This window comes from Herpailurus yagouaroundi, unplaced genomic scaffold (genome assembly GCF_014898765.1).
Source record: "Herpailurus yagouaroundi ecotype Mexico unplaced genomic scaffold, PumYag 160, whole genome shotgun sequence".
NCBI classification, from domain to species: domain Eukaryota; kingdom Metazoa; phylum Chordata; class Mammalia; order Carnivora; family Felidae; genus Herpailurus; species Herpailurus yagouaroundi.
Window position 1 is genome coordinate 52,658,345 of NW_024412401.1, and position 15,937 is coordinate 52,674,281.

The window sequence follows — 15,937 nt, forward strand, 5'->3', positions numbered from 1 at the left end:
CCCCCCCCCCCCCGCCCGCCCCCCGCCCCCCCGCTGGCTCTGGGGCGCGCCCCCCCATGAAGCCCTGAGGCTGTGTGTGGTCCTGGATGTATTTTGGGGGATGGGAGGGGCCAAGGCATTCACCTCCAGGAAGGTTTAGCCTCTGAACAGGAGCCAAGCTTCACCTTGCTGTTGGGTGGCGGGACTTGATCGCAAGGCTGCCTGCCCCACCCATGCCTCCCCCCCCCCCCCCCCCGCCCCAGCCAGAGCACAAGAGCCCTCAGATCCTTGGGCTCAGCTGCCCCAGTCTGGACCCAATCCTTCGCTTCCCACTCCTACCTCGTTCAGGAATGGGAATATCCCTTCCCCCTTCAAGTCTAGCCTAATCCAGATCCTCCTTGGGCGCAGGTACTGAGCTAGGCACCTCAACTGTTGGGGGGGGGGTGTGGGGGGAGGAGGGGAGAGCACTGGTTCATACTCCCTTGTCTATGGGGTTGAAATCTCCCCAAGCTTTGAAAATTCAACTATTTTTAGGACTCTTTTTGGCTGCTAAACCTGACTTGAGGCTATTTATAGACCTTATTTATCCTGGAGTGAATATTCATACATTTTGTGAAATCTCATTCAAGTACAGCCTGTGGGGGTAAACCCAGCGGGGGGGTGTTCACACAATCGCGGTGTAAGGACCGCATGATCTCCCTAAACCCTTAAAAAATTCTGAATTCCAAAACACATCCCCAGCCAAGCGGTGTGGATAAGCGGTTATGGGAGAGTACCCCCAGTTTTCAGATGAGAAGACTGAGGCTCAGAGAGGTTAAGTGTTTTGCCCAAAGATACACACAGCTATGAAATGTCTGGAAAGGAGCGTCCATGTATATCCAAGGTCTGACCGTAAATTCCTTTGTACGAGCTCCACCCTGAAACAGAATTGGCTCTGCCTAGCCCTGGGTGACAGCATCTTGAGGAGGGCTGGGAAATGATCTGGGAGTGACGTGGGGGATGGGGATGACAGTGAGCCCCTCAGCAGAGCGGGCCAGTTGTTGCTTGCCACCCCATGGAGTTCATTGGGGCCTCGTCACCTTGCACCGGCCCCGTCAGGACTGCTAGATGGGGCTTCTGGATGGGACGGCGGCGGGGTCTCTCCCCAGGCGGGTGACAGGAAACCAGCGTGGGGAGGGAGTCTGGGGGAGGTGGCTGGCTGGAGCTGGCAGAACCCCAAGGCCACAGGGGAAGGAATCTGGAACAGGGTGGGGGCCGTGGGGGAGACACGCTGTTCCGTCACCGAGGGTGGGGGGTTGGCTGATGTGTTACATGTGTCATTGGAACGGGGGGGGGGGGGGGGCGGGCAAGGGGCCCAGCCCGGGCTGGAACAAAGTGGGAGGGCGGGAAGCGTCCCGGGTTTGGATTTGGGGGCAGTTCGCATTGGCCGAGCGCTTGTGTGCGAGGCCCTGTGCTTGGCCGTGTGACTTTGCTGAGATGTGTGGGGAACCCTTAGCAGCAGGGAACTTCACGCTCACGTCCACACACGTCTGCTCACACTCAGATACCCATCCACACATGCACACGCGGACACTCATGCACCCATACACGCTCTCACCCGCTCACTCTCACCCACTCGTGCCCACACGCTCACCCCCACACATCTACTCGCCTCGCCCGCACGTTCACACACACACACACACACACACACACACACCCCTTCCCCTGAGCCGGTGTCGTGTCACTTGGTACAGCACCAGGCATATGGGGGGGGGGGGCTGCGGAGGCGCTTAAAGAATAAAGAAGGAGGGGCGCCTGGGTGGCTCAGTCGGTTGAGCGTCCGACTTCGGCTCAGGTCATGATCTCGCGGTCTGTGAGTTCAAGCCCCGCGTTGGGCTCTGTCCCAACAGCTCGGAGCCTGGAGCCTGTTTCGGATTCTGTGTCTCCCTCTCCCTCTGTCCCTCCCCCGTTCATGCTCTGTCTCTCTCTGTCTCAAAAATAAATAAACGTTAAAAAAAAAAAAAAAGAATAAAGAAGGAAGCCTGAATGAATGGCGCCTTGGCCTCCTGGGTCCTGTGCCCCTGGGCCCAGCCGCTCACCGGGCAAATGCCACCACATCTTTGAGTTCACGCCGTCCCCTGCACGATGGGGCTAAGCCGGGCTGCCTCCCAGCTGCCTGGGCGCGTTCTGTGAGCTCCGGTCAGCCACGTACTTGCAGGAGCCGTGACAGTCCTTGTGTGTGGCCGGTGTCACTCTGCTGAGAACAGCTCAGGGCTGAGGTTCCCCACCCCCCCCCCCGGGGGTGACCTCTGCCCAAGGGACTGAGAAATGCTTGCCAGGCTGGCTCCCGAAAGATGTCCTGACCCCGGGCCCTGTGGACGCGCCGGGGGCGCCAGGGCCCCCACCGCGGCCCCAGACTGAGCCCGTTTTGGGTTCCGTTCAAGTTTGGTTTGCGCCATGCTAAGCTGCGGATTGCATAATATCGGGGTTTTCAGGGTGTCCCCAGTGGAGGCCTCCAACCTCTCCTCCCGGCGCCCAGGCCGCCTCTGGGGGCTCTATCCCCCCCCCCCAACCCGCTTGGGGCTCCTGGGAGGGGAGAATGGGTGGATGGCTCTGGCCTGGGGCCCTCAGAGGGAGTGGGGTGAGGGGCAGGGGAGGGAGGGGAGGGCCGGTCAGCCCCGGGATGGAGGTCCCTGCTTTCCCAGCCCCCTGTGAGCTTGCAGACATCTGTTCCAAATCCCAGAGTCGCTAAGCCGAGCCTTCCTGTCTGGGATGAAAGGCAGCAGCAGGGTCTGGCGGCTCCTAGCCCTCCACCCAGGCCCAGGGAAGCAGGCAGGCGGGGGCGGGGGCGGGGGGTGGGGGGAGGGTGTTGGGGGGAGGTGCATGGTCCCCGGGGATAAGAGACACTATTCGGGAGGCTCCCACCTAGTGCTAAGAGCCCCAGCCCAGCCTGAACTCCTTTACAGGCAGGGAAACTGAGGCCCTGAATGTCAAGTCAGTTGTCCAGGGTCATGGAGCCAGTAAATGGCAGACCCTGGGATCCCGGCCAGGCTGTGCTGCCCTCGGGAACGATAAGCGGCCAAGTCAGGCAGGTGTGAGCCTTGGCTTTTGGCGGGGGGAGGGGGAGTCTCCCTCCTAGCTTGGACACCCTCGAGTCCCCAAGCAGACGAGCTCTGAGCCCTCAAGAGGGGGCGGTTGCAGGAATAAGGCGGGTGGGCTTTGCCCGATCCCTCTCCAGCCTCAGGTCCGACTGCTGGTGGACAGGCTTTCTCCACGCATTCGGTCAGTTGGCTGGCCGTTTACCGAGCCTGGGCTGTCCTGGCCTTGGGGTCCTGTCTGCCGGAGGATGACGCTGATGAGGATTTATGCTCTGGGAATACACGTGGAGTTAGCTGGCCTCGCCGAGACCTAAAGGGTGGCAGGAGCTGACAAAAGAGCAAAGGACATTTCAGGTCAAGGGGACGGCACAGGGGAGCCAGGAGACCGCTCCGTGTGTTCTTGGACCCAGTGTCCTGGCTGGCCGGAGTGGAGGGGACAAGGAGACAGGGGGGCCGGGCCTGGGTGGGGGCTGGATGTCAGGAGGACCCTGCCGGCCCCTGCGGAGCCCTGAAGCCAGCTGTGTCTCCTGAGTTTTGGCCGCCTTGCGTCTTCCTGTCGAGGGGGAGGCCGTGTTTGCGTTGGCTGGGGCCAGTTCCGGGTGGGGGGTGGGGGCAAGCCCTCCTTCCGTCTCCCTGGAGGTTCTGGCTGAAACGCTGGGCTCTATGCAGGTCAGGGGTCAAGGCAGCAGCCTTGGTTTGCCTCCACCCGCGGAAGCACCAGCCCCTGGGCCCACGGCCGACCCAGGGTTTGCAGGAGTGGGCTCAACGGAGCTCCTCCTGTGTGCCGGGCCCCGTGCCGGGCCCTTGGGATGCGGCAGCGGACGAGCCATTGTCTGCCCCGCTCAGCTTAGAGGTGCCCTCCTCCAGGCCGCCCCCCGCCCTTGCCCCCTTCGCAGGAGACCGCGCTGCTCTGAGGTGTGGGTTTGTGTCGATCACTCGCTCTGAGATGCAGAGGGAATGCCTGTTGTCACAGCTGCACCACGACCCTTGGCACAGACCCCCTGTGCAGGGGGGGCTCGGTAACTATCGGTCGGGTGAATGAATGGAACAGCGGCTAACATTCGGTCATGTACATGCTGCCTGCGTGGAACTGTTCCAGGCGCTTTGCAGGCCTCTGCTCCTAAGCCCTGTTATTATGATGCCCATTCTGCCCACCCACCCAAAAACAAAATAGGAAAGGAAGGTGAGGCAGTGCGTTCGAGTCACTTGCCCGGCTCACCCGAGGGAGGTTAGAGGTTAGGTATTTTGCCCAAGGCCGCAGGGCAGGTAGGTAAGTGGTGGAGGTCAATGTGAACCCCGGCACATCACGGCCATGCCAGGTTTCCTCGCTGGGAACAGGGAAGGCGAGCGCTTGAATGCGTGAGTGCCTGACTTCCCGGCAGTGTAGACCCATCCCGAACGCCTAAGCTTGTGGCATTCACAAGGGCCCCAGCCCTCCTCGTGGCCTTACTCCGGCCACTTCACCCTCCCAACCCCGCCCTCCCGCATCTCCACGCCAGCCCTGCCGCCAGGAATGTTCTGGCCGCGCCTACCGGAATCGCAGTGGACATTCGGGCCTCCCCCTGCACCTGTCTCGTGGTCTCCCACCTGAGCGCCCTTGACTGGGCAATTTGAACACCGTCCTGAATGTCGGCCCCCGGGTGTCGCGCCGGCCTCAAGCCTCGGGTCCCAAAGTAAAGGCAGTCGCGTTCACGGCAGCATGCGTCACAACAGCCAGACTGGAAGCCACCCAGGTGTCCGTGGACAGTGGAATGAATACGTGAAGCGTGGTATAGACGCGCAGTGGACTGTTACTCAGCCTTGAAAAGGAAGGAGATTCTGACACCTGCCACAACAGGGGTGAACCTGGGGGACGACGCTGAGTGACATAAGCCAGACACAGAAGGACAAAGGCTGTATGAGTTCGCTTGTCTGAGGCCCCTAGAATAGCCTAATTCATAAAGACAGAAGGTGGAAGTGTGGCCACCAGGGGCTGGGAGGGGGAGGGAGTGGAGAGCAGTCTACGGGGTGAGGACTCTCAGTTCAGGGAGATGAAAAGAATTCTAGATGGGGCGGGGGGATGGCTGCACAGCAGTGTGAATATACTTACCCCTGGTGAACCGTGTGCTTAAAGATGGTTAAGACGCCAACTTTTATGTGCATTTCCAAGCACAAAGTCAAGGCGTTCTCCTCCCAGCTCTCCAGGCACCAGAGCAAGAAACTTGGGTGTCAGCTGTAATTCTTCCCTCCCTCCCTGGACTTCAAGCATCGACCAGAATTCTAGAGCGTTCTCTGGGATAGCCTTCGTGTTTGCTCCCCTCTCCATCATTTTCACTCAGCCCCCCCCCCCCCATCTCTTCCTGCTTTCTTGCAGTGGTCTTGAACGCCCTGCAAATGTGTGGTTTGTTCATTTCAGCCGCATCTCAGATCAGACTGGACCTCGGGATCCTTCTTAACACAAAGCCCTAAGCAATAATCCGTCAGACGTAAAGCTTTTGCTCTTCCCAGGGTTAGACAACATGCTTGATGGTCTCGATCCATAGTTAGGGTGTAGACCCTTGGTCCAAAGAGGAGAAAACTGTGACAGGCCCAGCCCTCAGTCAGCCAGGCCCTCATTGTGGTCGTGGGGACTCCCCAGCTCCTCGCAGGACCCACGGAGCCCCAAATTGCCAAGAGCCCGGGTGGGAGAGGAAGCCGGGAACGGTGGATGACCATGAAATGGGGCCAAGCGAATCCCCCCTACCCCGTCCCCACCCCCGAGGCTGGGAGCAGCTCTCCCCACCTGGTTCTCGTGCCCACAGTGGGCTGGGCAGCTTCGCCCACACATTCCCAGCTCCGCTCCCCACCCTGCCCTCTCCGGCCCCACCCCCCCGGGCCACTGCTTCCCAGATGGCTCCAATTAAACGGCTTTGTTTTGTTTCCACTTTCCCAAAATAAGCCTCTCTGTTCCGAGCTCATTCTGCTTGGTCAGTGCCGGATGTGGGCCGGTTGGTTTGGGGACTGCCCTGGTGTCAGTCCTGATGGGCTTCATGTCCCCGCTGGCCGGAGGGGACATGGCTTGGTGCTCGTGGTGCCGGTCTGGGCAGCCTCCGCGGTCGTCGTGGGTACCCGCGCCCCTTTCCCGGACAGCCCCTTCTGCCCGAGCACCCGCAGATTACTGTGGCCTTGTTCGGGGCAGTGACTCTGGGGACAGACGAACCCGCAGTCGAGTAGAGACAGACTCAGCTATTTTCTGCGTGAGGAGGGGCGAGTCCCTTTCCCCTGCCCAGGCCTCAGGCTCCTTGTTAGTAAAACAAACACGTGCAGTGATGAAACTGGGGATCTCAGCCGTACGGTGTGAGTAAAGCATGGAGCATGGTGCCCGGCATACAGGAGGTGCTCACTAAATGCTGGCTGTTGTTAAACAGACACGTCCAGGGGTCGCAGCTCGCGATATCAGTGGCCTTGTCAGGCCTGCCTGTCTCAACTCACTCACCGGATCATAAACTCCTTGAAGGTATAAATCATGAGCTTTACCTGCTCATATGGCACGCATTTATTGAGCACCTACTGTGTGCCGGGCACTGTGCTCAGCCCTAAGGATTCCCATCCCCTGCCCCGAGAGGGTCACAGACTAGTGGGAGAGATGGGCAGGTCTTTCCAGAACAGGATAAAGAAGCCCAGGGAGGCTGAGGGAGCACTGATGAACCATCCAAACCCACAGCTCTAGGGGTGAGTAGCCATCGGCCGGGGATGGTGGGAAGAAGGGCATTCCACATCAGGCTGCGGTTGGGGCATGTGGGCAGTCGGCTGAGCCAGAGGGATGAGCAGAGGGATGCAGGGGAGCCAGCCAGGTAAGGAGCCGAGAGAACAGCATGCAGGCAGAGGGAGCAGCATATTGGGCTGCTAGGAGGTGAGATCTGTGTGCTCCCAAGCAGTGTTGTCCCCAGTGAAGGGTTGCGGATGACATTGTGGCCCAGTTTTCCTGAAGGGGACACCCCTCTCCTAACCACCCTGAAGCCTCGTCATCCCCTGGAGCTCGCAAGGGTGCGGGCTAAAGCTGCACGTTTAATTCTTGTCGCTGTTTAGAAGATCTCGGGGCCGCTTCCTTCCCCAGCCTTCGGGTTGCCTTTGGCAGAAACCTTTTCATCACAAAGCTGGGATTAAGTTGTTTTTCTTGGCCCTTCTAATTAACTCTTGTAACAGAAAGTCCCTGCCGAGTCTCTGTGATGTTCCTGTGTCTCCTCTCACCTCCCGGCCTGGCAAGGAAGAGGAAAAGCCGTGATGTTTCCTAGTGCGTGATGTTTCCCCCTCGCGTGAGATCCCAGTGACTGCCTTTTTCCAATCACGCGTCTAGCTGCCAGCTACCTTTTAAGTGGCTCCAGGCTCCCCTCCCGCGAGGTGTCTGGCTGCTAGATGTTTACGGAGGAGTCTGGGCCGTCAGACCCGCAGCCGCCTCCACCCAGCGTGCTTTCATGAAAGCCACATCTGGGCTAAGTCCCTGCCTGGTCCCGGAGCCTGAAGCCTACCCGGCACGGAAGCGGCAACCAGACGCTCACTCGGTTTGCGACACATGCTTTCTTCTCAGGCACTTGGAGTTAGGATGCCCAGCTGTGCTGTAGCAGAACTTTGAAAAGCATTTTGAAACAGAACACGGCAAGGTGGTTGCTTTGCAAAAAAAAAAAAAAAAAAAAAATTATGTGTTTTCTCCAGTTTTTAAATTAGACCAAGCTTTTTTAAAAAAAATTTTTATTATTAAAAAATGTTTTTTAATGTTTATTTATTGTTGAGAGAGAGAGACAGAACGTGAGCTGGGGAAGGGCAGAGAGAGAGGGAGACACAGATTCCGAAGCAGGCTCCAGGCTCCGAGCTGTCAGCACGGCGCCTGACGCGGGGCTCGAACTCACGAACCGTGAGATCGCGACCTGAGCCGAAGTCGGACGTTTAACAGAAGGAGCCACCCAGGCGCCCCTAGAGCAAGCTTTGCGAGAGAAAATCAGGCAAATTTGGAACAGTTAAAAAGGAGAACAGTCACTCACAGCCCTCTGGCCTGAGGACGGCCACACTTACTCGTCTGACGTCTCTCTCTCCTGCCTGTTCTTTGAGGGATTTTAAAATGCAATCTGAGGATTCTAAGCATATGATTCCGTGTCTTACTAGTCAACATTTTGGCTTAAACTTTTCCCCGTGTATTACAAGCTCACTGTCAGCTGTTTCTATGGCTTCGGTCACCCTGCGAAATGACATCGCGTCGTTTATTGGGCCCTGACGGTTCCCGTTTGTCTCCCGTTCTAAGAAACGCCTGGATGAACGTTTTCATGCGTTGAGGCTCCTTTTCTTGTTTGAATTCCCCAAAGCGGGATGATTTTCCCAGAGGCAAGGGATATTTTCATGGCTCTGCATCCCATCCGTCCCACCAAACTGCCTTTTCAAAGAGCTCGTGTATGGAGATACGTTCCCCACCCTTTCTTTTATTGTGCTGAATACACACGACAAGCACATCTGTGTTGTTGTGCGACCGTCACGGCCGCGTGTCAGTTTCTGCTGAACTGAAAGTCTGTCCCCGTTGTACGCTGACCCCTCACCACGCCTCCCCCGACCCCAGCTTCTGGCCCCCACCACCCTCCTTCCCGTGTCTATGAACTTGACGGCTCATATCTGGTGGAATCATAGTATTTGTCTTTGGGTGACGGGCGTATTTCACTCAGCGTGATGTCCTCAGGGTCCGTCCAAGTTGTAATTAACGTGTGTGAGGATTTCCTTCCTTTTCAAGGCGGCATAATGTTGGTGTGGACCGACCACACTTTGTTTATCCGTCACCCACTGGTGGACACGCGGGTTTTCTTTTTACCTCCTGGCTATTGTGAATCGTGCCGCTGTGAGTTCGGTGTGCAGATATCTGTTTGAATCCATGCTTTCCGTTCTTTGGGATATATACCCACATCGCTGGATCGTACAGAAATTCCTGTCGTGAGTACTTTTTCGTAGCGAGGACCCCATTGTACGTTCCCATAAGCCACGCACGAGGTTTCAGTTTCTCCACGTCCTCGCCAACGCCTGTTAATGTGTGTTTTTTCCCCTCTAATTATGGCCATCCTAATGGATGTGAGGTCCCATTCTTAAAAATAGATGTAACAGCTTTAGGGAGATGTAATTCATCATATAATTCACCCATTTGTTAAATTTTTTTTTAATGGTTATTTATTTTTGAGAGAGAGAGAGAGAGAGAGACGGAGTGTGAGCAGGGGAGGGGCAGAGAGAGAAGGAGACACAGAATCGGAAGCAGGCTCCAGGCTCCGAGCTGTCACCGCAGAGCCCGATGCGGGGCTTAAACCCCTGAACCATGAGATCGTGACCCGAGCGGAACCAACTCCGCCGACTGAGCCACCCAGGCGCCCCTCAACCCACCCATTTGAACTGTACAATTCAGGGGCGCCTGGGTGACTCAGTTGGTTCAGCGTCCAACTCTTGATCTCAGCTCAGGTCTTAACCTCAGGGTCGTGAGTTCAAGCCCCACACTGGGCTCCGTGCCGGGTATGAAGCCTCCTTAAAAAATACGTAAATAACAAAGTGTGCAGTTCAGTGGCTTTTAGTCTGTTCATAGAGAGGCGTACCCATCCCCACCGTCACTCTGGGAGCATTTCATCACCCCTAAAAGAAAACGCTGTACCCATTCGCAGTGTCCCCCAGTCTCCACTTCTCCCCCTCCACCCTGACAACCATAAATCTACTCTCTGCCTTTGCCTATTCAGGACATTCAGTATAAGGGGAATCTTACAACGTGTTGTCTTTTGTGATTAGCCTCTTTCATGTACCGTACTGTTTCCGAGGCTTCTCCACGTCACGGCGTATTATCAGAATGTCATTTCCCTTTTGTTCCCGAGTCATGTTCCATTGTGTGACACGGCACATTTTATTGAGTCATTTATCAGCTGACAAACATTTGAGTCGTTTCCACTCTTTGGCTGTTATGCGTAATGCTGCGGTGAACATCGTGCACGTTTGTGTAGACATGTGTTTTCATTTTGCTGGGGTACACGCCCAGGGGTGGGACGGCTGCGTCATACGGTATTTCCGTGTTACCCTTCTGAGGACCCATCAGGCTGTCCTTCCGCAGCAGCCGCCATCTTGCATTGCCACCAGCCGTGTGGGAGGGTCCCAGTGTCTCCAGCCCCTTGTCACCACTTGTTACTATCGGTGTTGATTATCGCCTTCCCAGTGCGTGTGGTCACTCGTTATGGTTTTGCTTTGCGTGTCCCTGACGGCTGGTGACGTTGAGCCTCTGCTCATGTGCTTATTGGCCATTTGCATATCTTTGGAGAAATGTGTTTACATCCTTTGCCCCCCCCTTTTTTTTTTAATTGGGCTATTTGATTTTTTATGGTTGAGTTGTAAGGATCGTTTACGTATTCTAGGTAAATCCCTTATCAGATATAAAACTGGCAAATATCTTCTCCCATCCTGTGGGTTTCCGTTTTCTCAATAGTGTCTTCAGAAACACAGACACTTTTGACTTTGCTCAAGTCCACTGTGTCCATTTTTGCTTCTGTCACTTGTGCTTGTGGTGTCACATCTAAGAAGGCTTTGCCCAGCCCAAGTCACAAAGATGTGCCGCTGTGTTTTCTTCTCAGAGTTTTATAGTTTTAGTACTTACATGGGACCAACGTGTATCTTTTTTTATGTTTATTTTTTTTATTTTGAGAGAGAGAGAGAGAGAGAGAGAGAGTGTGTGCATGAGCAGGGGAGGGGCAGAGAGAGAATCTCAAGCAGTGCAGAGCCTGACGCAGGGCTTGAACTCACGGAGCATGAGATCATGACCTTAGCCTAAACCGAAGAGTCAGACGCTCAACCGACTGAGCCATCGGGGCGCCCCCATAGGACCAACGTACTTATTAAGAAGAGGACTGTAGTGATGCCTCCTCGGTGGGGAAGACTGCAGGCAGCCAGGCGGGCCTCTCGGAGCATCTGGGACCCCGGGCAGAGGGAAGAAAGCAGATTTGGGAAGGAAGAGAGGACACACTCGTGCTGCTCCCGGGGGTGGGTGGCCACCAGCGATGGTAGGACCTGTGGCCATTGGTCCATCTGTTTATACGTGCGTAGACCCTCCTGGGTGCCTGCTGGGTGTTGGCACTTTGCGAGGCCCTGGGGTGGCCAAGTTTAAAAAAGACAGGGCATGTGCTAGTCTTGGGCTCTATCCAGTGAGGGATGCAGGTTGATGAGATGAGCAGGGAGAGACAGAGCACGTCGTAGTCAATGTGATACGCAGGTATTGTGTGGTGACCCCGTCCCTAGCGGGGGGGTGGGGGTGGCTAAATGTAGGAAGGCTCTGTCAGGAGGGGCACCCGTGTGGAGGTCTGTAGGAGGGGAGTGGTGAGCACATGGCGACATCTGGGCAGCAGGGAAATCACCTTCGAAATCAGCCCTTGATTTCCCGCCTGTTTTGCACTTACACACGCACTTGGTTTAGAGGGGCCAATGCTCAGTGAACTGTGGAGGCCGCCGCCCCCTCCCCCAACTCACCCAGCCCAGCCCCCTGCCCCGGAAGTGACTTCTGTCCCTTCCTTCCTATCCCCCAGCAGTACTTAGTTCTTCTGTGCTTAGCACTGCTCGCTGACCGCCCCCCCCACCCCCCACCGCACCGAGGACAGATGAACACGTAGGGACCCTTCCCTCCCTGCCCCCTCGGCACCCCACTCACAGCCCTCCTGCCCATCCCGGCCTCCAGTACAGCGCGGAGTCATTGTGGGAGGTCTGGATTCATCGTTGTGGGTACTCCTGGGGCACGATGGTGGGAACTGGGCAGGGCGGGGGCCGAAGCGCGAAGCGCGAAGCTTGAAGCCCCCCATCTTGGTGTCGGCAGCGTGGGAGAGGGGAGCAGGGCTAAAGCTGGTGGGGGAGGAGGCAGTGGGGGAGGGGGTGAGCAGGGGGGCCAAGGAGCAGCAGGAGGGTGGGCTGCGTGGAGGCCTGGGGACTCCCCCCGCCCCCCGGGAAGTAAGGCAAGGCCGGGTCCCCTGGCTGTGGCCACGGAGGGCTGTCGGTGAGGTAGCGTTGCAGGAGCAGTTTCTATGCAGCGGTCCACAGAAGCTGAATTGCAGTGGACGGGGGCCTGAGTTGGGAGTTGAGGCCATGGGGCCAAGCAGATGTAGACTTCTCTAGAGAAATTGGGGCCAGAAGAGAAGTTCGATGGACACTGGAAAAAGAGAGGGGCCGGGAGGGTGGCATTAGGGTTCGAGGGAGTCGGGACATGGTCTGGGGAGGAATGCGCCCAAAGGCACAGGTGGAAGGGTTGGTTCTCCTGGGGTGTTAGCAAAAGAAATAACTTTCTGATGGTCAAGTAGGCTTCTGCAGAATGTGGCAACGTCCCATTGCTGGAGCTATTTGGACAAAAAGGGTTGGCTGCTTCTCGGGGGTGTTATAATGCAGCTTCTTGCGCAGGGAGGCAAGTTGGCCTACGTAAAGGACAGCAGATGCCTAGGAAGTATGGCAGAATTGTGCTCTCTGCTCAGTGCCCCTGACAGACGTCGCGTCTCCGTCGTGGCCCAACCCACCCGAGATCGTTTACACAGCCTTGCCCTGCTGCTCTCCCTGGACCGGGACCGCGACTCTCCCTTCCCTTCCGTAAAATGGGCCCGTGTCTTCCTGCCGCAGGGAAAGCCTACGAGATCACCTACGTGAGGCTGAAGTTCCACACCAGTCGCCCCGAGAGCTTTGCCATCTACAAGCGCACCCACGCGGGCAGCCCGTGGGAACCCTACCAGTACTACAGTGCCTCCTGCCAAAGAACCTACGGCAGGCCCGAGGGCCACTACCTGCGCCCCGGTGAGGACGAGCGCGTGGCCTTCTGCACCTCCGAGTTCAGTGACATCTCCCCGCTGAGCGGGGGCAACGTGGCCTTCTCCACCCTGGAGGGCCGGCCCAGCGCTTACAACTTCGAGGAGAGCCCCGTGTTGCAGGTCAGAGAGGAGCAGGGCTTGGGCTGCAGGGGGGATGCCCAGGCCCCCCCGCCGGGGGGCCCCACAAGGGAAAGTGGGAAATAAAAGGACACAGGGGCACCTGGGTGGCTCAGTCGGTGAAGCGTCCGACTCTCGGCTTCGGCTCAGGTCACGATCCCGCGGATCGTGAGTTCGAGCCCCGCACCGGGCTCCGTGCTGACAGTGTAGAGCCTGCTTGGGATTCTCTGTCTCCCTCTCTCTCTGCCCCTCCCCTGGTCACTCTGTCTCTCTGTCTGTCTCTCTCTCTCAAAAATAAATAAACAGTAAAAAATATTTTTGAATTAAAAACAAAAAAGAAAGAAAAACAAAAACGTGGAAAGAACACGAATTTGGGAACCATAGAGTCCCGGTTCTGTGCTCTCCAGAACATTCTGCAGTGACAGAAGTGGTCTCCAACTGTACCTTCCAATGGCAGCTGCTAGCCACATGTCTGTAGAGCACTTGAAATGAGACTAGCCTGACCGAGGAACTGAATTTTAAGTCTTATTTCATGTTAATGAATTTAATTGAAAGAGCCTCGTGTAGACGGTCAACCATACGGCGGTCAGCACAGTGCTTGGCACGTAAGAGGTGCTCAGTCTCGCTCTGAAGGTAATTCTCGTCCTCATGGTGAGGGATAGCAGGCCCGTAGCTGTGTCCGTTCACCCAGGACCCCCCCACCCCCAACCGTCCAGCCCTCCTGGACGTCCACACCCCCCCTCAGGTTGGTGGCTGTCCCACTATTGGCACCCACGCATGTCCATGTTCCTGTGTGTCCCTGACCTTTCACCTACAGACGCGGTGGCCTGCTCGATGTTTGTGGGCGTTGGACAGCCCTCCAGTCCCTTCCCTGAGTTTTCTGTGCTGAGGAAACACTGCTGGCCCTTCCCCCCGCCGACAGATCCAGAACATTCCTTTTGCCGGTCAGAGATAACAAGGGGGCCAGGGTTAGCATCCTGTTTCTTTCTAGAGGGAACACGTAGGCCCAGAAAGGAGCCGTGTCCCTGCCCTGGCTGCCCAGCCCAAGAGGACATGGAATCAGCTGGCTCAAGTCCCTAAGACCACCCTCACGTTCGGCGGTTCGCTTGAAGGGCTCCCAGAATGCGGGACAGCCGCTAAGCACCCAGTGACGAGAGGCGCCCCGGGCAGGGTCCGGGAGGGACCTCTCCCGTGCAGTCGTGGGTACGGCACTTACTTCCCTCAGCAGCGATGTGACGGCACAGACTACTGCCAGCCAGGGAGACTCCCCGTTACCCGGGACTCCAGGGTTTTTTCTGGGGGTCGGTCCCATAGATGCGGCCAACCGCCTCCCGCTCGCCCAGAGGTCAGGCTGAACTTGTGTGGCCCGAGGCACCCCCATAAACCAGTTGTTAGCAGAGACTATCTGGAGTGGCCCAAGACCCCAGGCGAATGGAGACATTCTTATCAAGCAGGGCATTCTGGGGGCTTAGAGATGATCTCCCAGGAGCCGGGGCAAAGGCCAGACCTCTGTTGGGGCAAGGCTAATCGTAACGGAACAGAATCGCACGCCCAGATGCCCCAGCTCTGCTTACCTCGTGAAAAACGTTCTTATGTCATCATCGTGATTCTGTGTAAAATGAGTTTCTTCTGCCCGAGGCTCCACGTTCTGTAGATTACAAATTATTAGCCAAGGTCATCCGAAGACAAGCAGGGGGCTGGGCCCCTGTTCCTGTGTCCCAGCCATCACGCCAGAGCAGAGGCTCAGGCTGGCTGACTCCCTTCCCTGACATGTTGTCTTGTGTGGGCTGGACGTTGTCCCCGACGGAGAAGCAGCCTCTTCGGAAAGCCGTCACACACACACACACACACACACACACACACCCCGCCCATCCCACCCCCCCGCCGCTCCCAGGTGGACACCAGGGTCGGAGAAGGACAACGAAAGGCAAGGCCACGTTCCCCTTCTGGCCTGTCCTCCCCTCTGGGCACATCTGGGATGGTGCTTCCTCTGAGGATTGGAGCATTTGGGGGCAGGAAGTAAGGAAGGATGTGTCCGCATGGCTGCTGGGTCTTGGGTCCCTCTGTTCCCCATAAGGGACCAAGGACCTCGGAGAGAAGGCTGACTTGGCACATTTGGGCCAGATCCCTGCATGCACACTGACATTGGCAAAGTGGTTCGTGGAGTGATGGGCACTTACAGACTCCGCTCAGTGCTGAGGCTCCCACTGAAGTCTTCCAGTGAGAGACCCTCCCTCTCTCCCCAGCGGAAACATCCTTGGGCAGAGGCCCTGGGTCCCAGGCAGCGGGCTGGCAAGCGGCTGAGCTCAGGGGGGCGGGGGGCAGCGGAGACCCGCCGGGCCGCGTCACGCTGGGGCCCGAAGACAGACTTTGCCAGGAGTTCGTTTCTGCCCTGATGGGCCTGATTGCTAAACCAGGAGCTCCTGGGCTGAATTAAAATGTTGATTAAAATTCAGCCGGAGCTGCCTCTGTGTACCTCTGATTATAACAGCAGGCGGATGAAAATGTCAGCCTTCACGTGGGCTCTCCCCCACCTCCCTGCCATGCTCTTCTAGGGAGACGGTGTCATTCAGCGATCAGCTAGTATTTACTGAGTACGGCTACGTGCCAGGCAGAGCCTGAGGGCTGGGGGTGCCGGGAGCACAAGGGGCCCCAAGTCCCTGCTCTCGCAGCGCTCACATTCTGGTGGGACAGATGTCACCTGGGGTAGGTGTCTTGCCTGGGGGAGCCTGAGCATAGGAGAACCCTAGAAGCTAGGACCTGTCCTACATCCGGCCCAGCTGTGTGGACAAGAAGGGCCCTGGGACACGTCCTCCCTCTGCCAACCTCTAGGATGGGGGTGCAGAAGCCGCCGGAAGGCGTTAAGTGAGCTGTGCGACAAGTTACAGGATGGGCTGCTTTGCCCCTGCCCGGCCGGGCCCGGCCGCCCCCCCCGCCCAGGGCAGCCGGCTGGACCTTCAGGCAGAACAGGGT

The 15,937-nt window shown here is 57.3% G+C and overlaps 1 protein-coding gene across 1 annotated transcript in view; it reads left to right on the top strand.

Annotated features, from left to right (window-relative positions):
• The window catches only part of LAMC3 (laminin subunit gamma 3), a 57,127-nt gene that overhangs the window by 3,291 nt on the left and 37,899 nt on the right, over nt 1–15,937 (top strand). Inside the window, exon 3 of the mRNA XM_040481197.1 lies at nt 243–387. Within this exon, the coding sequence (XP_040337131.1) occupies nt 243–387 (145 nt within the window). The remainder of the gene's footprint in view (nt 1–242; nt 388–15,937) is intronic.